The sequence below is a fragment of the Mus caroli genome, chromosome 9 (assembly GCF_900094665.2).
Source record: "Mus caroli chromosome 9, CAROLI_EIJ_v1.1, whole genome shotgun sequence".
Taxonomy (NCBI): Eukaryota; Metazoa; Chordata; class Mammalia; order Rodentia; family Muridae; genus Mus; species Mus caroli.
This window is the reverse complement of record NC_034578.1, coordinates 72,524,788-72,549,624: the sequence shown is the minus strand read 5'-3', so window position 1 is coordinate 72,549,624 and position 24,837 is coordinate 72,524,788. Positions and strand designations below refer to the sequence as shown.

Sequence of the window (24,837 nt, the reverse complement as noted above, 5' to 3'; positions counted from 1 at the left end):
CTCTGCCTCCCAAGTGCTGGGATTAAAGGCGTGCGCCACCACGCCCGGCTCTAGCTTCATTTTTTAAGCCCAGGCTGGCCTCAGACTTAGTTCACGTTAGACCTGAGGGTGACCTGGAACTTAGGCCACTTCCTCCCACATAAGGCTACATCAGCTTTTCTTTTTTTCTCTTTAAATTGACAAAAATAGGAACTATATATATTTGCAATATGCAGCAAACTTCTTTATATATGTGCATAGTATAGAATGGCAAAATCAGGGCATTTAATACATGGTTGTGTTTTGTTTTGTTTTGTTTTATTCTCAACCTTGCCTGCTGGCTGTTGGGATGCAGATACACATCAGACCAACTAATAAACCAGAGTCTCTGGGATACACCTCAAATATCAGAATTTCTTGACACTTGTGGCCAAGTCTACTCTGCATTCACCACTTAGAACCAGCTATGAACAGCAGGGAAGGCAGGCAAACTCATTCAGGGCTTGAGAGATGGCTCAGTAGTCTCTCTTCCAGAGGACCCACATGGCAGCTCACAATCATCTATAACTCTGGTTCCAGAGGATCTGATGCCCTCTTCTGGCCTCGGTGAGCACCAGGCATGTATATGTGGTACATAGACCTATATGCACAGGCAAAACACCCATATACATAGCATTATTTCTAGTTAGCTCATCTTTGAACCAGCATATTTTGAATTATGCTGTTTCAAATGGGGCCATTTGAACTAAAAAGCTGTTCCCCAAGTTGTTATTCAGCTGGTTGATGGGGATGACCAGATCATAGATTCTGTCCTTGAAAATCTCAAGGGAGGGAGGCACACAAAATAGTCTAAATTTATCTTTTCCTGATGACTAAGGTTGTTAAAAACTCATTTATATTTTTTTCTTCTGAGAATCGCTTGTTTATTTCATTAGCCCATTTGTAGATTAGCCCAGTTTTAAATGCTGTACAGAAAGCTTTTAATTTCATGCAACCCTACCTATTGATATTTGAGATTGGTTCCTATACTATTGAAGTTCTGTTCAGAAAACTCTTCCATACCATACCCCCAGTGTTTTGAAACATATTCCTAAGTTTTTCTTTAGCACCTTGAGGTTTTAAGTTAGGGTATTTATTCCATTTCTAATTGGTTCTTACATAGCATGAAAGGTAATGGATCTAATTGAATTCCCCTGCAAGTGGACTCCCAGGTTTGCCAGCTCTTCTTGTTGACTAGGCTGTCCTCCTCTGCTGCATCCTCCTCTGCTGCATCCTCCTCTACTCTTCTGGCCACCTTTGTCAGAGATTAGACACCCACAGCTTTGTCGGTGTATTCCAGTCCTCTATTCGGTTCCAAGTCTGTAGCTCCTGTAGTGTGGTTTGAGGTTTGACGATACACCCACTTTTGTTCTTGCTCTTTAGGATTGCTTTGGCTACCTGTGGACTTTTGTGATTCCATTCCATATGATTCTTGGGTTCCCTAGAGCTGTGAAATAGAATCTAAATTTTGATTAAACCTGTATTGTGTTAAATCTGTGGATTAATTTTGGTATTAAAGTCATTTTCACAATTAATTCTGCCAATCCAAGAGCAGGGAAGATCTCTATTATCGTCATTGACTTCCTTTTCCAGTGTCTTTAGTTTCCTTTGTAGAGGTCTTTTTGGCAGGGGAAGAAGCTCAATATGAATGGGGTATTTTTTCTACTTTCTTTTCTTCTTTTTTTTAAAGATTGATTTATTTATTTTTATGTATATGAGTACACTGTAGCTGTACAGATGGTTGTGAGCCTTCATGTGGATGTTGGGAATTGAATTTTAGGCTCCAGTCAACCCCACTCACTCTAGTCGACCCTGCTCTCTCAGTTCCTGCTTGCTCCAGCCCAAAGTTTTATTTATTATTATGCATAAGTACACTGTAGCTGTCTTCAGACATGCCAGAAGAGGGCATCAGATCTCATTATGTTTGTGAGCCACCATGTGGTTGCTGGGATTTGAACTCAGGACCTTCAGAAGAGCAGTCAGTGCTCTTTCCCGCTGAGCCATCTCACCAGTCCTACTTTCTTTCTCTTAAAAGTTCAGTGTGTGTGTGTGTGTGTGTGTGTAGACTACTGTTTTCCTATATTGATTGTTGTATCCTGCAACTATATTATTAGAGCTAAGAGTTTTCTTAAGAGTTAGATGATGGTGACACCTTTAATCCCAGCACTCCCGAGAGGTCTATAGATCTGAGGTCCACGTCATCCAGGGCTACACAGAGAAACTCTTCCTTGGAAAACTGAGGGGACGGGGGATGGATTGCATAAGACCTTGTAAGTACAGACAACTATATGGTTGGTAATAAGGAATTGTTGTCTAATTACTGTAGCTAAGACTTCAAGCTCTGTCTTCACTAGATGCTCTGTGGAATGTATGTCATTAATACATCCTCACTGCTAGAGCTAAGACTTAAAGCACTAATTTCAACTGGCAATCTGTGGTATGTATGCAGTTAACATGCCCTCATTAATACAAAGTCATCTGGATTGACCCAGTGTCAAAATCAGAAAATCCCTGGCTTTGAATTCAGATATAGGAAGTTACAAAAAACTGTTAATCTCATTGTGTTAATTTTTCTGTCATTTTAACAAATACCTGAGAAAAACAACTTTGCTCCTTTTAAAGGAAAAATTGAGGGCTGGTGTGGTAGCACACACCTTTAGTCTCTGAATGTGGATCCGAGATCAAAGCCAGCCAGGGCTATACAGTGAGTCCTTTACAGGTTTATATTTGCTCGCTGCCCTGAAAGTGTCAGTACAGTCAGCCTGGAATGAAGCAGAACGCTGTAGTGAGAGCATGTTGTGGACCAGAGGTGCTTGCCACATGGCAGCCAGGAAGGGGCCAGAAATGGGTGTATCTCCCCAGACCTCTCCAGTAACTTGCTTGTAACTAGTCTCCTTATCCTACCCCACCCCTAACCCCACATTCCAGTGCCCTCATGATCCAGTTACTAATAGTGACTGGATTACCAACTGGGAGACAGGACTTCTGCCCAGGAACTTTTGAGGTACTTCACAGCTAAGCTATAACAACCGAAACAACAGAATAAACCATAACCAACTAGTATCTGCTGTACTGGTTAACACAGACATCACACTAGATGTTTCTATTGAGCACTTGAAATATAGCTGAATTTTTAATCAAATAGCCACAATTATGGCATTGAATACAGTGAATAATATAGCAATAGAGACAGAGTCTGTCTTTAGTGCTGGGGATGGCACTGAGTACAGGGGAAGTAGAGAGGAAAAACTCCCCAAGGCTTGCCTGTCAGCTGGGAGAGACTGGGGGAAGAGCAGCAGAGCTACAACTTTTCCCAGGCCATCCTCCTGCCATAGAGCAGAAAGCAGATGAGGTAAGCAAGGGTCAAGTTATCCTCCAGGGCACAAAGAGCCAGGTGTGGGAGGGGAGGTGGAAAACAGCTGCCTGTTCCCTAGAGAGTTTTAGTCAGGGCTATGTGTCAGGGGCAGGGGTCACAGGAAAGTAGGCAGCTTCTCCAAAATCCCAGGGCCTTGACAGGAAGGAAGCTCCTGGTATGTTCTCAGAATGGTTCAGCACTCAGGAGGCAGAGGTAAGAGGATCTCTGTGCGTTGAAGGTCAGCCTAATCTACATGGTGAGTTCCAGGGTAGCCAGGGGTACAAAGAGAGACCCTGTCTCAAACAAAGAAAAATATCAATAATAATAATAGTAAATCTTTAATTATAAAAAATAACCAAGCAATCTAATGGAGAAGCAATAGCAGCATAATATTTTAAGAGGTGGGGAGCTTTAGACAGAGATGCGGGATAACTTGGGGTTTTTCTTTCTTTTGAGACAAGCTCTCATAAGCTCAGGGTAACCTTGAACTTCTAATCTACTTGTATCTACCTCCCTCACAGCTAGCCAGTGTCCTTGCCTCAGAGGAACAGTTGATGAGTTTTAGGACACCACTTGGGATATAGAGAAATTTCCCTGCAATTAAATTAGAACTTGAGTATCTAGAATTCTCTCTGCTGTTCCTCAAGTCACTATAACAGTTTGTAGTAAGAAATTGGATGCCTTTTTAATTTTTATAAATTTTCTAGGATTTCAGGTGTAGGTGTGGGTGTGGGGGGTGTAGATGTGGAGGGGTGTGAGAAAGTGTGTGTGTGTGTGTGTGTGTGTGTGTGTGTGTGTGTGTGTGGCTGGTTTGGAGCTCACTGCCATTCTTTCTGCTTTAAGTACCCGGTGCTTTCATAGTTACTCAGCCAGCTTCATTTAAATATTGATTCAGAATCTGTGAAATAACTCATGATTTCTCCACAAAAGAACTGGGCATTGTGCACTCGGGAGGCTGAAATGAAAGGATTATGAGTCCAAGGCCAGTCTAGGCCACATAAAAGTTCAAGGCCAGCCTGAGCCACAAAGTGAAATTCTATCTCAGAACTGAAAACAAAAGTAGCCATTTTTATTTTCAGAGATGGGAAGATTTTTCAGTTATTCTTGCTTTCTAGCGTGTGTAGCCAGTATATTGCTGTAGATGTTGGGGTTTTTTGTTGTTGTTTTTGGGTTTGGGGTTTTTTTGAAACAGGGTTTCTCTTTGTAGCCCTGGCTATCCCGAAACTCACTCTGTAGACCACGCTGGCCTCAAACTCAGAAATCCGCCTGCCTCTGCCTCCCAGGTGCTGGGATTAAAGGCGTGCGCCACCAGTGTCCAGCTAGGTGTTGGTTTTGACATACTTGTCTATTTCAGTTTGTGCCTTACCTGTGTGAGAGGGGCAAAGATGGCACTGATTTAGTGACAGCAGTGATAAGTAACAAATGCTTTTGTTTTTCAGGGAAAATTTTTATCCCCAAACAGAAGCCAGTGCAGACTTTTACAGAAGAAACTCTATCCCTCGATCCAGAGTTAGAAGAAGCTTTGACAAGTGCTTCAGACACAGAACTGTGTGACCTTGCAGGTATCTCCCAAGGCAGGGGGTGGGGGTTGGATGAGTATGGCATGGGGCAAGCAATACAGGGCCCATCTTCATGCATTAGAAAAAAGCCTGCTCTGTACAGTAAATCTAAGCGTTGGATTTTTTTTTACATACTCTCTATGGTGAAATTTTATAGTGATAAAATTTCTTATTTGATGATATTCCTATGTTGCTGTATTTTAATCTTTCTAACAGCAACAAAAGCTGTTCCATCAGCTGTGAGCCTGTGCAGTCTAAGCACTAGGAACAGCCTTCAGGGTCACATTCTGCCCTGCTTTATGGAGAGTAAATAGAAATCAGGATCTGTAGTCACTTCCCCAACTCCACCGAATGACAAGGAACACTACAGACTTCTGTATCCCCGTGGCCAGTTTCTTACCCAGACCACTATTCCCAGTTACTATGCAAATACCCATTTTCCTGGGTAGAAATTGTGACATGTAGGAAGGTCCTCATACCCAATAACCCAATGGCATGTTAGAAAGTAGAGTGGAGGTTCCTGGGAAGAACCTTGGAAGGCGGCAGAGAGCACGTGTTGTCACAACTCCAGAAGGTGGTGTTCTCCTTACGGAGCAGAGCACTGGGGGGTTGTAACTAGAAGCTTCATCAGAGAGCAGATCAAAGAATTTGAATGCTTCTGACAGTGCTGCTTTAGTCTAAATGAAAGAACTTAACAGCCCTTACCGTAGTCACATGTGCCATCACGCCCCGCCTTCTGCTCTGTCTTTGTATATATAGTGTTATGTTCCTGCAACCCTAGACAGTGAACAGTAAGAACATCTTTTCACTTTCCTCTCTTAGCCACCAGATGGCGCTAACAGGTTTTCCTTTAAGGCCAGCCTGCCTCACTCACCCTGTAGTCTAACTTAAAAGATGCTAGGAAATAACAAGGGTATTGGTGAGAATAGATGAGAGGTTGTCGGTGATTTCTGACCGCTACCTCACCCCTTCCTCCTGTTTGGGGATGTAGTGTCCATTTTCAGGTGAGTAGGGAAGTGTCTGGAGAATGTTAAAATACTTAGTTTTTGTTGGCAAACTGGGCGCTGTGCTCACCTATAGTCACAGCTACCTGGAAGGCTTTGGCCCAGGAGTTAGAGGCCTGCCTGAGACACAGCCAGGCCCCATGTCAAAACGAAGAGGTTTCGAGCAGGTAGAAGTGGAAATCTAACGCTCTTCTGTCTCTGCAGCTATTCTTGGGATGCACAATCTGATTGCAGACACACCGTTCTGTGATGTGCTGGGAAGTAGTAATGGTGTCAACCAAGAACATTTTCCCAGTGAGTAACTGAAATGCCTTGTGGATTCTAATCCTTTGCTTCCTCCCATGTATTAACTTTGGTAGTTATTATACCAGATATCCCAATATTATATATACATGTTTGATATTACTATCAAGAAAGCCATCAAGATTTAGTCAGGTGTTGTGATTCATGTTTATAATCTCAAAATTAAGAATGCTTCCTGAGCCAGGTGGTGGTAGCAAGGCACAGCTTTAATCCTGACACTCAGTAGGCAGAGGGCAGAGGCAGGTGGATCTCTGAGTTTGAGGCCAGCCTGGTCCACAAAGTGAACTCCAGGACAATAATACACAAACAAACCCTGTCTCAAAAAAAAAAAAGAAAGAAAGAAAAGGAAAGAAAAAAGGAAGGAAGGAAGCTAGTTAGCTAGCTAGTTAGCTAGCTTCCTGTTGTTCTGGAAGATGAAGTTCAGTTTCTACCTTTTTGAGCTTACTGTCACCTGTAACTCCAGCTCCAGGGACCCAGTGCCCATTCCAGGCCTCCAAGGTTCCCCACACATGTGGCATACACACATACATATAAAGTAAAGTAAATATTTTTAAAAACCAAATTTTAGAGCTAGAGAGATAGCTCAGCGATTAAGAGCACCAACTGCTCTTCCAGATATCCTGAATTCAATTCCCAGCAACTACATGGTGGCTCACAACCATCTGTAATGGGATCCAATATTCTCTTCTGGTGTGTGTGAAGACAGCTATAGTGTACTCATAATTTTTTGTTTTTAGAATACTTAGTAATTTAGTCTTTTTGTTTGTTTTTGTTTTTAAACAGGGTCTCACTGTGTAGCCTTAGCTGGTCTTTGTTTGTTTGTTTGTTCGTTCGTTTTTTGAGACAGGGTTTTTCTCTGTGTAGCCCTGGCTCTCCTGGAACTCACTTTGTAGTCCAGGCTGGCCTCCAACTCAGAAATCCGCCTGCCTCTGCCTCCCAAGTGCTGGGATTAAAGGTGTGCCACCACTGCCGGACAACCTTAGTTGGTCTTGAACCTCAGATCTGCCTCCTGAGTCCTGGCAGTGTGTAATGGGAACCATTTTTGCCACATCAATACTAATGGCAAACAGTATAAAAGCCACACAAGCTTAGGGTTTTTAATTTGCATTGGTTTTTTTTTTTTTTAGAAGTTGTTTTTGCAGTGAGGATCCAACAAAGGACCTTAAGCAAACTACATGAACGTTCCGCCACTGAACAGCCCCCGACCAGCCATACCTAGTTTTTGTTGACATTTTATTTTCATGTTGCTAGTTTTTAAGGAATCCATGGAAATTCTGACAGTTTCTTTTTTTAAATATAGGGTGTTTTTAAAAAAAAAAAATCTCAAGGTAAATATTTGCTATTGTAACATGTTTAAGTATGTCATAAATACACTACAGAGTCAATGTCTCAGAGCTGGAGAGATGGCTCAGCAGTTAAGCGTTTGCTGCTTTTGTTTGAGAGTCAGGGTTTGGTTCCCAGCACCTACGTGGTGGTTCACAACCACCTGTAACTTAAGTGTCAAGGGATCCGGTGCCCTTTTCTGGCCCCAATAGGCTCCTGAGTACATGCGATATACATATATTCAAGTAGACACACACGAGAATTCATAAATAATTTTTTAAAAAAGAAGTAAATGTCTATATTCAAAAGCATTAGGTAGCCTACCACCCCCTCAGCTGTTAACAAGTTGGTATATATCTTGTTCTATAATTCTGGCCATTTATATGCAAATGTATACATATTATGCATAAATTGTCTTTTTAGTGACATTTATGTGTTTATTGCAGTTTAACTTTTAAGAATTTTAATTAATACTGTTTACATTTTTGGGTTTTTTATGGCTGTTTTGTCTATATGATGTCAGTGCACCCATGGTGGCCAGAAGTGGGTGTTGGTTTCCCCAGGACTGGAAGTGGTTGTGAGCTACTTCGAGGGTGCTGGGAATCAAGCCCAGGTCCTCCACAAGAGCAGCTAGTGCTCTTACCTCTGAGCCATCTCTCTAGCATGCAGCTTAATGTTTTAATAGTAGCTCTATTCCTAGGGCTGGTTTCTTTTCTTTCTTTTCTCTTTCTAGCTTCTTACTATGGACTCCCTCTGTGCACTCGGTCACGTGTGGGTCAGGCTCACGTAACATTCACAGCAGCCCTGTGAAAGAGGGATCGTGCTTGTTACTGTCCTCTGAGGGAGCAGTGAGGGTTTTGCAGACTTATTTCATTCAAACATTTGTATACTTATCCCTTTTATAGTGTCTGTAGTTTGGCTCTTTCCCTTGGTTTTTAACTTTTTATCTTCAGAAATATTCATTTGTGAGAAAGAAGAAAGCATCAGGTATTCATTACCTGACTTCAGCTATTTCATTAGCATTACTACCTCTTCAGCCTCCCTCCCAGAGGCTTCATCTTTTTCTGAACTTCCTTACCTACCTACCTCCCTCCCTTCGTTCCCTCTCTCCCTCCTTCCTTCCTTCCTTCCTTGCATTTAGGGGCCAGTGGTCATCCTGTATGAGTCTATTCTCTCTCTCATGTGGATCCCAAGAATCAAAAGGTCACCAGACTGGCAGTAAACACCTCCCTGCTGAGCCATCTCACCAGCCTTTTATTTCCCCCTGAAATTTTTAAAAGTCAAACCTTCTTATTTTTGTTACTTTATGCGTAAGCATAAAACACACAAACACATATATACTACATATATATATCACAAATTCAAGACTTTAAAAACATAACTCAATGCCATTATTAAGCACAAAAACAATATTCACTTCATATCATCTGAAATTCAATCTGTGTATAAATTTTTCAAAAATAAGTCATCCTTATTTCAAATCAGAATCCAAGTAAGGTTACACATTACATTTGTTTGGTTTTCCTTCTTTTTCCTTTCTTTAAAAAACCTTTTTCCATGTTGTACATGTGTAGATCTGAGATAACTTGTGGATGTTAGCTCTCTCCTTATGGGACCCAGAAAGTAAATTCAGGTGTAGGTTTGGCATTAAACACCTTTACCTGCTGAACCATCTCATCAGCCCCAAAATCCCAGAATACTGGGACTGTATTGTTCACAGTTCCTCTCCTCAGCATCCTCCCCTGCCATGGCGTTTATTTCTCCAGTGAACTAGGTTATTTGCCAAATGAAACTTCTACCTACTGCATGTGGTTTACTGCAACCAGGATGTATGTTTTTCTGTCTCCGGTGACTCTGTGAACTATTAGGTCTAATGGCTAGGCCCGATGTGAACGTGGGGGTGTTGCTTTGGTTAATATCGTGGGAGTTGGCAAATGCTTGTTATATAGTGTATCAAGTGTGGTCCCTCAGTCCTGGAGACAGTCAGGACTGATGATAGAGGAACTGTGTGTGTGCTGTGTGCTGCACACTTCTAATCTCAGTCCTCGAGAGTCTAAAGCAGAGAGGGCGGCAAGCTCTCGGCAGCCTTGCTTATATGGCAAGGCTCGGCTTTAGAATGAGAGGCAGGGAAAGAAAAGAGATGAGCTGACTCAGCACCATCCACTTACTGTTCCCTGTGAGCCTTTCATGTAATTGTAGCATCCCATCGAACAGATACTGTTTTAAGTCAAGCCTAATTTTTGTTAGTTTGTCTCCATACACATATATATGTCTCACAAATTAAGATCGTTTTAAAAACATAACCCAATGCCATTATTAGATGCTGGGCCTTTAAATACTCCAGTGTTTTTGTAAAACTGAGAACTCCCTCATTTCCATTCCGTGAAGTGCTTCTCCATCTGCCACAGTCCACGAGCTGGAAGAAAGCCAACGCATTACATCTAAAGGGAAGCAGACCTCCTCAGTAACACCCATTTGGTGACATAAATAACTACAACACTTACAGGGTCTTTTAGCAGTTATGCAGAGTGGGGACAGGTGACCTAGTCGCTGTGTATCTCCCCTCAGTCTCAGCCTCTCAGTCAGCCCTTCTCTTTCCATTTGCTCCTGCAGATGTGGTTAAAGGGGAAAAGATTCTTCCAGTGTTTGATGAGCCACCAAATCCAACCAACGTTGAAGAGAGTTTAAAGAGAATTAGGGAAAATGATGCCCGTCTTGTTGAAGTTAATTTGAATAATATAAAAGTAAGTATGTTAAGCATGCAGTAAACATATGTATCAATGTCAGCACATGATGTTTGCTATGAGTCAGTAGAACCCAAGGTAATAACATGACAGTTCTGGTATGTAGTCTTATCTCCTTTCTTTAAGGTGAAGTATACTAACAGTATATGAACATAGATTCCCTCAAAGTTTAGAAATTCAGTGTTGCCAGGCAGTGGTGGTGCATGCGTTTAATCCCAGCATTTGGAAGGTAGAGGCAGGCGTATTTATGAGTTCAAGGCTAGCCTGATTTACAGAGTGAGTTCCAGGACAGCCAGGGCTGCACAGAAAAACCTTGTCTCAAAAAAAAAAAAAAAAAAAAAATCAGTGTTACAGAAAGTATTTAGGGCTGGAGAGATGGCTCAGCACTAACTGCTCTTCCAAAGGTCCTGAGTTCAATTCCCAGCAACCACATGATGGCTCATAACCATCCATAATGAGATCTGACCCCCTCTTCTGGTGTGTCTGAAGACAGCTACAGTGTACTTACATATAATGGTAAATAAATCTATAAAAAAAAAGACAGAGTATTTAAAGAGTTTATCATATAAAAATGTAAGTCTTACACATAGTAAATTAATTTTTAAAATACTGTCCCTGGAACTCACTCTGTAGATCCACCTACCTCTGTCTCCTGAGTGCTGGGATTAAAAGCACGCAGTACCACTACCCAGCAAAATACTGCCTACTTCTAAGAACGTTAGCCTTTTGGGTTTTGTTTTAATCAGATATTAAATGAAGGTATTTTTAGTATAATTACATAAAATTCTTTTAGTGTACAGTCCTGAGTTGTGCAAGCTGTAAGATACCACTGTCAAGTGGTAAAACAAAAAATAAACAACTGACTGACAGATGTAAAGGCCACTGTCCTGGTAGACACTCTTTTTTTTTTGGTTTTTTGAGACAGGGTTTCTCTGTGTAGCCCTGGCTGTCCTGGAACTCACTCTGTAGACCAAGCTGGCCTCGAACTCAGAAATCCGCCTGCCTCTGCCTCCCGAGTGCTGGGATTAAAGGCGTGCGCCACCATGCCCGGCTCCCGGTAGCCACTCTTTAGGCCCCTCTGTTACCCCCTGCCCATCCTGACAACCACTCACCCTGCCGTCTCCAGCCTTCAAAATGGGATTAGGTTTGCAGCTTTTTGAGTCTAGCATTAGGCAGAGTGCACTCAAGACTCCCATATTTGGTAGGTTTCACTAGGTTGTTCTTTTTCACTGTGGAGTCTTTCTCGCACAGGTTTTGCTGCGGTTTGTTTATTCAGGAGTCACTTAGTCAACATGGATTGCTTCCAGTTTAGAAGGGTTATGTGTAAAGTAGCTGTCCACGTGTGACTTCTTTGAAAAAATAAATGCAGGTTTTGTATCTCTTGACCAAATGCCTAGAAATTGGCTTTCTTACTGGTTTTTGTTTGCTGGATTGTTTTCTTTTCTTTTTTTTCAAATTGTTATTACTGATGGTTTGTTTGTTTTGAGGCAGGGTCTCTCTGTATAGTACTGGCTATCCTAGAACTCTGTGTAGACCAGGCTGTTTGTGTGTGTGCTTCCTGAGTGTATTTTAAAGCAAACAGTAAGTATAAATGTATTTGATTGATGGATTGAACTTCCTGAAAACTAAAATGTTGATGGTGTTTCATGTTTCTCGTCTTTCAAGAATATCCCAATCCCAACTCTAAAAGATTTTGCGAAGACTTTGGAAGCCAACACGCATGTGAAACATTTTAGTCTCGCGGCCACCAGGAGCAATGACCCCGTGGCTGTTGTAAGTATGCTGTGATTGACAATGTCAGTCGTTCCCAACTGATGTCTACAGACCCGTGAGCTATAGTGAGATTAAACCAATTCGTTTGTGAGACAGGATCTCCCACAGTCCAGGGCTCTGTGTATGGGAAGATGGTCTTGAGCTCCCTGGTTCTCCTGCCTCTACTTCCCAGGGTCTATCCCACTGCACCCACATAAGCTGTGACTCCCTTTCACACTTTCTATCCATTTATTTACTTGATGTTGGGGGGGGGGGTGCGCACATGCATGCGCATGCCTGTGTGTACATGTGTTACAGTGTATATGTGGAGGTCAGAGGATAACTTGTAAGAATTGCTTCTCTCCTTCCACCACTATGTGGGTCCCAGAGATGGAATTTGGGTTGTCAAGGTTCACAGTCAGTACCCTACCCACTGAGGCATATCATTAGCCCTAATTTTTAATGTGTGTGTGTGTGTGTGTGTGTGTGTGTGTGTGTGTGTGTGTGTGTGTGTGTGTGTGTGTGTGTGTGTGTGTGTGTGTGTGTGAATTTATCAGTCCTCCCACTTCACTAGTCCCACCCAGAGTCTACCTTATCTCCCCAAGCTCTGAACGCTGGAGTGAGCCAGAGCTTTCTGCTTTTCCCCTTCACTACTGCCTGGGCAAGCTCATTTCAGTGCTTGCTGGCGACTCCAGCGCTCTTGTCTCCTTCACATCCCTGTTCTTAACTCTGCACTCACACCCAGCCACCTTCCAAGTAGCTGTGCTTGGATATCTAACACGACTGAATGCCAGACCAGTCCCACGCCTCCTTTCCTCACCTTCTCCTACATGGCAGTATTAGTCTACTTTCATAAAGGGAGAGAGAGAAACAACTCCAGAGTTTTCCCCTGACCTCCACATGTACACCGTAATGCATGTGCATCCACACACTTCCTAAACACACAGACACAGTCAACTTTTTAATTGCCTGGATCTGGGTGCAGTGGTGCGCACCTTTAATTCCAGCAGTCTGAGGGTAGAAGCAGGCTGATCTCTATCTGTTCCAGGCCAGCGAGGGGCAACACTGCAGAACCTTTCTTAAAGGGCCATGGGAAAGGCTGGAGCTGGAGCTCAATTAGTAGAGTACTTCACATGTGTGAAGCCCTGGACTTCTCCCCAGCACCACATAAACTAAATGTGGTGGCACATACTTATAGTCCCAACATATACTTATAATGCCTATAATTCAGGAAGTAGAGCCAAAAATGATCAGAAATTCAAGGCCATCCCAGCCTGGTACTCATAGGGCCAGCTTAGGATACGTGACACCCTGTCCTTAGCCACGATGCTGGTGCACGCCTTTAATCCCAACATATGGGAGGCAGAGGCAGGTGGATCTCCTAGTGCTAAGCCAGCCTGGTCTACAGAGTGAGTTCCAGGCCAGCCATGGCTACACAGAGAAATACTCAAAGGGGAAAAAGGAGGAAAGAAAAAATATTTTCAGTCTCCAACCGTTTCTCACATTTTTATTACTCCTGCCCTGGTCCAAGCAGAGAACTCTTTCCTGGATGATTGCAATTGCTTCTCATTGAGCCACCTCTTAAGAGTTAGAAATGTCAGCACCAGGCTATTACGTGTGACCGAATAATGTAAGGATTATATATGGTAATGTACCTGGGATAGGTAAATACATGAGAGACCTGAGCAGTGATGTCTAAAACTGCAACAGTGTCAAGAGAAACTTGAGAAAGTTGAATTCATGAATTTACTTTTGGTAGATGCAGCAAAAAATAGGTGCTATCAGATTTTAATCTCCAAATATTTTCTCTTAATTTCTAGGCTTTTGCAGATATGCTGAAAGTGAACAAAACTTTGAAGAGCTTAAATATGGAGTCCAACTTCATCACAGGCACAGGAGTTTTAGCACTGATTGATGCTTTGAGAGATAATGAGACCCTGATGGAGCTCAAGATTGACAATCAGGTTTGTGGTTTACAGTAGCAATTCGAAGGAAACGGTAGCCCCCACTGCATATGGAAACTAGAAGCTTTGGATTCCCAGAACTGGGGTAAAATATGGTTGTGAGCCACCTGAGGTGGGTGCTGGGATCTGGACCTGGGTCCTCTGAAAGAACAGCAAGAGTCCTTAGCTGCTGAGCCCTCTCACCAGTCGCACAGACAGAATTTTTTTAAAGGGGGAAAATATACATGCTAGAAATATTTCCATATAGAGCAACTATTAATTTTTTTTATTTAAAAAATAGTTTTAGGGACTGGGGAGATGGCTCAGTGGTGGTGTTCTTGCTACATAATCATGTGGGCCTGAGTTTGGATTCAGCACCCACAGAAAAGCAGAATGCAGCAACATGTATCTCTAACCCGGTCTCTGGTCCCACAGGCTCGCTGGCCTGCCAGCCTAGCCAAAACAATGAACTTCTAGTTCAGTGAGAAACTCTGTCTCAAAAAATAAGGTGGAGAATGATAGAAAAAATAGTGCCAGCCTCTGGCCGCCACACATGTGTACTGGCAGATGCACCTGCAACCATGTGTGCATGCACATACACACAAAATAACTTCAGTTATTTGAAGATATTTGGCAAATGATTCCCTGAGCTCTTCAAAATAAATTTGTAGACTACAAAAATAGAAAAATTTGGTTATAACTAAGAAGCCAAAATCCTTCTTAATTCATGATCTCAAATTTTTAACTGAGATGTAACTCAATATGTGATTTCTTTTTTGTGATAAAGTCCTGGGTGCTTAGCCTTGCTGCAGTACGTGTCAGAACACATGTAGTGTCTATTTGGGGATAGTTAAAGTGTCATGGAGCTGAAGAGATGGCTCTGCAGTTATGAGCCCTTGTTGCTCTTGGAGAGGACCTGGGTTCAATTTCTAGCATGTAAATGGTAGCTCTAATGCATTTTCTGACCTTCATGGGCACCAAACATATCCATGGTGCACATACATACAGGCAAAACACTTATATGCTCATATGCATGAAATTTTTTTTAAAAATCAAAAAAATAATAAAAATGATGTTCTCATGAATATTTACATATAATTTTTTATGAACATACGTGTTTATTTCTTGGACCTTATACCTACAAGTAGGATTACTGGAGAATATGATAATTCTGTATTTCAAGCAATTACCAAGGGCCCACTTTTCTACATTCTTGGCAACTACTTCAAGAAACAAAACAAATTCAGGGTCACGCTATATTGCCCAGACTGTTCGTGCTCTAGGATCAAGCATTTCCCCCACCTCAGCCTACCCGGTACCTGGAACTCTCCATGCACACTACCATGCCTGATGCTTACCCATTTTCTCCTTTAGTTAGTTTGTTGGTTTGGTTTTGTCGGGGCCAAGGTTGAGACTGAGTCTTATGTAGCCCAGGCTAACCTCCAACTTCTCTGTATGAGAGGATGACCTTAAATCTCTGCTGTCAGCTTCCAGTCCTGGGGTCGAAGGTGTGCACCACCACAGCTGTGTGTGTGGTGCTGGGATTGGAGCCAGGGCTTTGTGGACATCCGGCAGCACTTCCTCAGTCCTTCTGTCTTCTTCATCATACCCATCCTGGAGGGTATGAGGTATACTTATGCTAGCCACACTATTGCTATATGCGTTGTGGGCGTGTCTGTTGAACTTTTTAAAATGTGGGTTTTGTGTATGTTGTGCAAGTTCAGAAAAATTAGAGACTAACACAGTCAGTATGAGGCTGGAAACCCTAAATCTTAATCACCAAAAAAATGTTTTGATCTGGTTTATTAATATTCTTTATTTATTATTCTTTCAGAGACAGCAGTTGGGCACCTCAGTAGAATTAGAAATGGCCAAGATGCTTGAGGAAAATACAAATATCCTTAAATTTGGATATCAGTTCACGCAGCAGGGACCCCGAACCAGGGCGGCCAATGCGATAACGAAGAACAATGACTTAGGTAAGATTAATGTGGCGCTGAGTCATAGTTCCAAAATACAATACGGAGCTATTTTTAGAAATAATTTTTAACCTAGAAAAAGTACCTGTCTTTAGTGTCTAATACTGCTGGGTCCTTTATACCGCGAGTCAGAGCCAAGCCAGGTTGTAGTAGTCTTCCAGTGTTAAACCAACTTCTGTGACAAACACGTGATAGCTTTAAGTAAAGCTTTTTATCCTTGGTTGTCAGTTATTCCTTGTGCTTTGAAATAAAGAGTTCAATGCCACCAGAAAGCATCTGGCCAATTTATCAAGCAGACGCAGGCAGCAATTCAGCTTTCTCATGTGAAGTACAGGATAAGTACAGTTTGCCTCCCCGCCTCCTCCCGGATGCGCAGGCCCTGCCTGCTGCACCTGCCTGCCTCAGTTCCTTTCACCACTGAGTCATGCTCTCTGACTGAAATGAATTCTGTAGCTCTGGATGAGGTATAAATATGGTCTTCATAATTTTGTTTCTCTGCGTTTCCAGAAAGTGACTCTCCTTTTAAATGCTATTTGCCACTAGAATGTTTTACAGGCTTCGCTACAGGGAGAGTGAGTCCGCAACAGGGCAGCGTTTCCAAGCAGTGTAGTTCTTTTAAGCTTCAACCATGTTTGCATTTATATTGCTGTAGTTTGTTCCTTTAATCCAAGTTCATCTGAGCAGTGTTGTTTAATTCCCTGTCTATGCCAGGTGCCCATAGGTGTTTTAGCAACTGGTTTTCAAAAAGGAAAGCATCCCTTTGCTGTGTACCGGGTTCTCAGTCACCAACTTGTCTTAGTGTTGGTTCACTCTTGGAAGGGTTTTGCCTTTGCTGTTCAGAGTGTTTCTTAAATCTGGACTGAACGTTGTAAATAGCTGAAAACTTCCTTCCCTTAGAGATTCGGATTTAGAAAAGAGTGGAACTTGTACACATTGACCCTTAACAGGTGTTCTAATCCTGGCGTCCCTCACTGGAATAGCTTATTTCTCTGAGTATTAGGAGATATTTGGGTTTCTGGATCTGATGTTAATACAGATCTTAAACACATGTGCCATATATTTTTTCTACTTACCATATTTGTTACACTTTTAAAACTGCCTTTTATTTTATAAATTAGTTGTAGTTCATTTAAAGTGTCTGTCTTCAAATAAATTTAGTTTTTGAGCAGGGTCTTGCCATTACAACTCAGGCTTGCCTCAAACTCCTGGTGATCCTGCTGCCTCTACCTACAGAATGTGTGGCTTTAGCTAGCGTGAGCCAACATGCTAGCTAAATTAGTTGGCTTGGGGCAGGCCGGATGGCTCGTTGGGTAAAGTGGTTGCTACTGAAGCCTGACATCCTGAGTTTGATGCTCAGAACCCATGTAGCAATGCAAAGAAAGACTCAATGCCAAAACGTTGGCTTCTGACCACACACACCATGGCACACATACGCACACATGTATTCATTCACACAGCATACACAAGGATAATATATGAACATTTTAAAACAAAATAACGTTTTCATACATTACAGTTTCTTTAGCATAGAGACATGTTGCTGTCAGGAGCCATGTTCAAAATCATATCTGGTCCATAGTAGGTATTTATTAAAAATAGATACACCTTAGGAATTAGAATGCTTGCCTAGCATGTTGAAAGTCCTGGATTTGATCTCTAGCAAAAAAAAAAAAAAAAAAAAAAAAAGAAGAAGAAGAAGGGGGTGGGGGAGAAGGAAGAGAGGGAGAGAGGGCGTGAATTTATCTTTAGATAAATTTATCTTTATAATTTACCTTTATTCAGTTATAGTTTTCTGGTAACTATATCATCTTAAAATGAGCCAGGCTGATCTTCCATTTCCCTCTCCTCTAAAACTACCTTGAATCTCCAAATGCACCCAACGTCAGCCCTAGTCATCTCTGTTACAGGTAGATGACACCCACAGGAATTGCGTAGTTGCAACCCATAGACATAGTACGGAAATCACTCTTTGCAAGGTCTCAGCGGGTAGTGAGACTTACTAACAGTTGGCTGCCATGAAGGAGCAAGAGTTTTATTCATGGAAAGAAATTGGACCAGATAGGACACCAAGGAACAAAGAACAGTTAAAAGTGCTGCTCTGCCCTCTGCCTTTTGCCCTTTGCCTCGTGCACATAGCAGCTACCTCAGATCTGCTCCATATTCACTGTCTGTTAGTGCACTGCGGTCTTTGTCTATAGATATAGAGCCTGGGACAATGCTTCCTAACACGTAGATTCTAGCAGTATGACAAGACTCAAAACTGACATAGTCTCCTGGGCAAGTGACTCTTCGGCTCACAAGTGGGACTATGGCAGATCTCTGTTGTCACTCTTATAACATCTTGTTGTTTTCTCACTCTCAGCTATCCACTGAAACCCTCCTCCTACTCGCCATCTCTCCAGCTGAGAAGTGTCACAGCTATAACAGAAAAGAGGTTGTATGGGACACATGCAATATGCACTTCACCTTGGCGTCTCGAGCTTTTCACCTGTGTGCTAGCTAACTGCATAATTAGCTTTCTGTGGATTTTTGTTTGCTGTGTTCTTTCTTGTAGATCCTGTCTGTAACATTTTCTAACTTTTTTTTTTGTAGCATGCATTTTAACATCTGAAATGGTTTGCCAAAAACAGCTAAACCCCACCTTAAGAATTGCCTGATGTTTCCCTTTTTTGAGTATATTCGTATTTGTTTCAGGTCTCCTTGGCTTTTCTCTCTCTAACTTTTCAGTAGACACTTGAAACGTGTTGCTCTTCCCTTAGGTTGGAGTCAGGGAAGCATGAGCAGCCGAGTACAGTTCACAGAGACTGTATCCTTTGCCTTTAGTTTCTGACTCCACCCAGACAATGGCGGGACAGTTCTTATGCACACCAGTGAATGTCTGGGCCCAGCAGTCGGTAGTCAGAATAGCATGGGAGCAGCCATTACTCTAGCTGGGTACAGAGAAAACAAGATCCCCGATGATGCTCAGCCTTTTCACAGGCTGGTGACATTGAACCACATATATGTGTGTGTGTGTGTGTGTGTGTGTGTGTAAACTTTTTTTAAGATTTATTTATTTTATGTATGTGAGTACATTGTTGCTCTCTTCAAACACACCAAAAGAGGGCTTCAGATTCTATTACAGATGGTTGTGAGCCACCATGTGGTTGCTGGGATTTGAACTCAGGACCTCTGAAAGAGCAGTCAATGCTCTTAACCATTGAGCCATCTCTCCAGCCCCATTAAACCACTTCTAAGCTCACTAGTGGCAGGTAAGGTCTTCAGCTTCAGGAACTTGCTGTTGTGACTAGCTCCTCTGACAGCCAATTTAGGCTAAAGAAAGAGGCAGTGACCTGTGCCTTGCATCCAGAAGAGAAGTGGGGAATAACCAGTCCTATTGACTCAGAGAATCTGAGTGCAAAGTGCCAAAACCAATAGCACAGGAGTGCAGATCCTCTAAGGTAGCCAAGTTGGCTGTCCTCATTAGAAAGGTGCCTCAGGGCCAGCGTGTAATCCGTGTAGTGGCTGAAGGTGAGCCCTCTGTACTGAGCCCACTGTCTGTGCAGCAGTTCTACCTTAACTGTGGCAGAGAGCATTTCGATTCCGTTATCCTCCTGCTACAGAGGAAAGTTGAGACAGACCAGAGAGCCACAGCACACACCATAGCAAAGTGGCAGAGCTGTGGTTATGTTCCTTTGCTGGTTCTGCAACTTGGTGTTGTGGCCTCTTTGAATAGTGCTCAGGCATAGTATGGAGTACTGAAATGGAGTGGTTGGTAAATGCCCTTGGTGACTGATAGTCGAAAGAGCAGAGTAGCAAGTTCCTGGAGCTGAAGGCCTTACCTGCCTGCCACTAGTGAGCTCAGCAGTGATTCAGTGTCACTAGAAAGGGCTGAGTGTCACCAGGCATGAGCGTATTGTTTGCTGTCATCTGGAACAGCTGGATAATCTCTTTCAGCAGCCAACATTTAGTATCCAGAAGGAAACTTTATAAAGAGAAGGGGAATTTGGAGAGCAGTTGCCAGTCAGTGATTACATTTAGAAATGGTTAAAGTATTTTTATAGATTCCTTCAGTGTAAGGACGTGTACCTCACCCGGGGAGCATGCATATCGTTCTAGTAAAACTTTAAGTTTTATTTTATGGTTTGCTGTTTTGCCTGTGTTTATGTCTCTGTACCGTGCGTGTGCCTAGTACCTGTGTAGAGTAGAAACAGGCGACAGATCCTCTGGCACAATTGTGAACTGCCATGTGGGTGCTGGGGATCGAACCTAGGTCCTCTGGAAGAACATTGAGCCATCTCTTCAGCCCCCTGATACAACTTTACCAAGGCTCGCCGATGCCATTGCAAACATTGTGCTAATTGATTATTTCCTTAGACGTAGGTGTGCAGTTTTGTTCTATAAGCAAATGGCTTGAAAACTGAGTGCCGAGTGCTCGGGTTTCTGTGTAAGCACCGGTGTCGGAAGGTGTATAGCTCTTGCTCAGGAGCCACTTGATTTTCAAGTAAATGACAGTGACAGGTGACCAAGCATTCTAATAACAGTCACATGCGTCCTCAATTCGTTTTTATGAGACTTTATCTGTATTATACAGAAGTTTGTTACAAGCATGTTAACATTTTATAACCAAATATGGATGAGTAACCGACTTTCTTCCCACAGTGCGCAAGAGGCGAATTGAAGGAGACCACCAGTAAGCGTGGTGACCTTTAGAAGACTGCAGATCACCAGAGGCTCGTGTTTGTGGCAGCAGATGTAAAAATTACCTGGGTGGAAGGGAAAGACTGGAAATCTTTTTTAACTATATGCATTATTTTCCTAGCTTAATTATATTTGATTTGTAAAATCAGTACTAGGTATTATTTTGTATTTGTAGCATTTCTACTGAGACCAGTTTAATTTAGCTTAATTGAATGGTTTATGATGATTTTTAGGTAAAAATGCAGTTGTGGAAAGTTTCAAAAGTCGTGTATGTAAGAATAATTTGAATGAACATCTTGAGGACCACTCTTTTTTAAATCAGAAGGGACACTGCTGGCTCAATATTAATGTTGCTCCTCATACACTAAGGGTAAGGCGCACGGTGGTTTCCTTTTTAAAAATCAATGAATTTAGGCAAAAGTATGCTTTTTCCTTATTAGGGAAATAAAATGTCAGAATTTTGAAAGGTGGCTCAGAATCCATTATATCTACATAAGCCAAAGCAGGCCTTCAGGAGACAGAACAGCCATCTGTGTTGCGGTTTCTGCACACATCTAATGAGTCTCAGCTGCACGGGGTTGCTTGTGTATGTTTCCAATCGTCCTTAGTTCTGTCCCACTGCATACCTTGTTAAACGTATAGTTACAAGTATTTTTCTCTGCTGTGGGCATTACAGTTTTGTAAAAGCTAATGGTTGAAAAGCATCCGAGTAGAGAGGTTCTTTTCCCCATAAAAGGCTCTTGGCCAATACTCAGTTATTGAGAGTAAAAGAGAAAAAAGAAAGGCGCTGTTAGATGTAGGAGAGTTCAAACCTGAAATTTGCAAGGTGGCCATCTCACTGATGAGCAGTGTCAGTCAGGAACTGACGTGAGCTAGCTATGGTGGGTCACTCCTACAATCTGAGCAGCTGAGAAGGTAGGATTGCCAGATATTCAAAGCCGGTCTGAACTACATAGGAACCTCCAGGTTAGCCTGGGCTACATATGTGAGAACCTACGTCAGGAAAAGGAAAAACAAGCTTGTTGTCTGATAAGAAGCGCTATATGTGATTCCATAGGTGCAATGTAGTACTGCCTAAACAGTTAGTCCCACTCCACAGCGTTCCAGCCAATCACAAAGACTGCTGTTCTTCAGAAACCCAATTTTAGTAGATGTTTCCTTTCATCTTGTTTTTTTTTAAGTCCATATAATACAAATTAATTTCTGTATCATAGGTTATCTTTATCACCTTAGCTTTAGTTAGAGTGAGGATTTGATCTGTGTACAGTGGGGTTGGGTGAGGCTGCCCACTGATGCCCTGCTAGAGGACGTGCGTCTGTATCTATGCTCTGCCCCATACAACTCCTACAGGAGTGGCAGAGGCACACACAGCACAGACAGTAGAGAGGAAGAAGGCCCAGGGAAGCATGAACAAGTCGACGGTTGCTTATACCATGCCAGTGCTGGTCTGTGAAGTATTATACAACTGAAGAAAAGACTTCATCAGTAACGAGAGTGTGGAGTCATCTGATTGAATTGATACCTTTTAAGAATTATAATGGAGAACAGTGTTTACCTTGATCTTTAAAAGTCTGGCACCTCATTTTGGTAGCAGTATTTTTAAATTCCTCTGAGATTTTTATGACATGGTAATAAATTAGGACTTTGTAATAGTTTTAATTTTAAGCTAGAGATTTTTCTAAACCTTCAAGTTTTATGCATGATTATCTAAGAGAATATTCTTCACATTTCTAAATCGCCCTTTTAAAAAGCCTTAAATTGCCCATTTTGTAAAACTATATATTCATATTTGTCTCAAATTATAATTTTCAGTATGTCTACATGAAATTGTATCCATTAAATTCACCATTAGTAGCTAATATTCATGCCTTGAAAATAGATTTGGTGCTATAAACTTATAGCTAGAACCTACTATAAGTAGGTTTAAAGAATACATAAAATACATTTTCTTACAGTGCCTATCATTTCAAAGACCAAATAAACATTTTGTGTTAAACATATTAGCAGACTATTTATTGGTCATTTCAAGGAGGATGTTTGTGATCCTTAAGTAGCACGTTTTCACTAATGAAATGAGCTGTGTCCTTTACAAGGGGTACAATCCTGAAAAGTTACATGTAATAGAACTTTAAAAATTGTTTTATGGGCTGGCGACTCTTCTGAAGGTCCTGAGTTCAAATCCCAACAAACACATGGTGGCTCACAACCACCTGTAATGAGACCTGACGCCCTCTTCTGGTGTGTCTGAAGACAGCTACAGTGTACTTACATATAACAATAAATAAATCTTTTTAAAAAATGTTTTATAACTGATAGTCCCTTCATGTGTTTTCTTTAAAGGTGATATAATAAAATTATAAAAGAAGAATGTCTGAATAAAATATTAGTTGTATGCCACATTATGTTTAACCTTTATTGCCACTAAAATAAGAAGTTATTAAGCTTCATAAAACCTTATGGTTCCCAGGGCTGGCTGATTTTTCTGTATAAAGTCAGGAACCACTGTTACCTCTCAGCAGATGAGTAATGGCTCACCTGGAATTACAGCCACCGCCAGCCTGGAGCCTTGCAGTGTCTGGCTGTACTCCTCCAGCGCAGCTTCGCTTTGAACAGCATCCACTGGAGACGTGGCACCAAAGAGAAACGAACTGTGGGTATCTGAGAGTCAACAGTTGCTGTTGCTGCCAGGCACGGGTGTGACTTCTTAGATCTGAACATGTTCAGAACTGTCTTCTCCATCAGCTCTCACAGGTCGCTCACTTCAGTGGGTGTCGTGTTTCCTGCACTGCACTGTTATTTGGTTCCATGAGTGCTTCCCTGTAAAAAAATCAAGCATGGGACCTGGAGAGATGCCTCCATCACTAAGAGAACTGACTGCACCAGGCTGTGGTGGTGCCACCTTTAGTCCCAGCACTCAGGAGGCAGAAACAGGCAGATCTCTTGAGTTCGAGGCTAGCCTGGACTACAGAGCAAGTTCTAGGACAGCCAGAGCTACACAGAGAAGCCCTGTCTTGATAAAAAACAAACAACATAGCACTGGCTGCTCTTGCACAAGTCCCAGGTTCGGTTCCCAGCACCCACAGCAGGCAGCTCCGGTAACTCCAGTTCCAGATATAGTGCCCTCTTCTGGCCTCTGTGGGCACCTGTACATATATGGCGCACAAGCAGAGACGCAGGCACACACCCATACACAGACAAATAACAAAAACTGAACAATATGCAGATTTTTATAGTAAACATTTATAACATTTCATTAGTTTTCAACTTTACCTTGCAGTTTGTCGTTTGAAGGACCAACCTTGGAGGTTAGCTTATAAAAAGTCACTTCTTCTAAGTAAATCGTTTTAATGGATGCCACATATTATCTTTGGTTTTTCTTTTGTCATGTGTTTTAGAAAGCCTTCAATAACTGTAAAGAATTGGACCTAGGACCCCAGCTTTCCAAGCTGGGTGAAAATAGACTATAACTGACACACATTCCCTCCCTTAGGGTGACCCCTCACCCAGAAAGACTTCATGCCTTTTTCTACGTTGTCAGTGTTTAGATACAGAGCAAATAATTCCCATAAAAATCTTCCAGATATTATAGTTCATATATTCAGACAAGTTTAAAAGCAAATTATCAATACTTTTCTAAATATTATTTATATGTGTATGTGCACGCACATGGTGTTTTTAAAACTCAGTTTTTTAAAAGCTCTTTTTAAAGTTCCTTTTTAAAAGTTCTTTTTAAAGCTCAGTTTGTGTATTTCCAACCCTTAATCCAGAGAGCCCAGTTACAGTTTTCACAAGGGGAATGTTCTTCCTATCTTGTTTTCATTCCAGTAGTTAGACTATATATACTCCCAACTGAATAAACAAAGTGACAGTAACTCCTAATTATTCAGATGCCTCAACTTTGGTTACTAAGAAAACACAGTTGAGTCCATGAAGGGTCAGGCAGCTGGATGTGCAGGCTTGAGCCACTCTGCACACTTCATAGAACGTGCGAGTGCTAGCACTAGTCAGGGCTAGTCTGGCTTCCCGGGAAGGCTTCCAGCCTGCATGCTCCAGTGTCCGCTCTTAGCCTTTCCGTCTGTGGCACTGATGGCCCCTGCCCTCCATGTGATGCAGAAGGCGCTGTGTGTTTTGTTCGCCTTCTGGGTCTACCTGGCATACTCATTGTGTCTTTTCTTAT

The 24,837-nt window shown here is 42.1% G+C and overlaps 1 protein-coding gene across 1 annotated transcript in view; it reads left to right on the top strand.

Annotated features, from left to right (window-relative positions):
• The window catches only part of Tmod3 (tropomodulin 3), a 58,223-nt gene extending 35,366 nt beyond the window's left edge, over positions 1–22,857 (top strand). The window contains exons 4-10 of the mRNA XM_021173025.2: positions 4,813–4,935; positions 6,141–6,230; positions 10,176–10,306; positions 11,972–12,079; positions 13,879–14,022; positions 15,836–15,980; positions 20,622–22,857. Coding sequence (XP_021028684.1) covers positions 4,813–4,935; positions 6,141–6,230; positions 10,176–10,306; positions 11,972–12,079; positions 13,879–14,022; positions 15,836–15,980; positions 20,622–20,656 — 776 coding nt within the window. The 3' untranslated portion in view covers positions 20,657–22,857. The remainder of the gene's footprint in view (positions 1–4,812; positions 4,936–6,140; positions 6,231–10,175; positions 10,307–11,971; positions 12,080–13,878; positions 14,023–15,835; positions 15,981–20,621) is intronic.
• Positions 22,858–24,837: the final 1,980 nt, after the last annotated feature.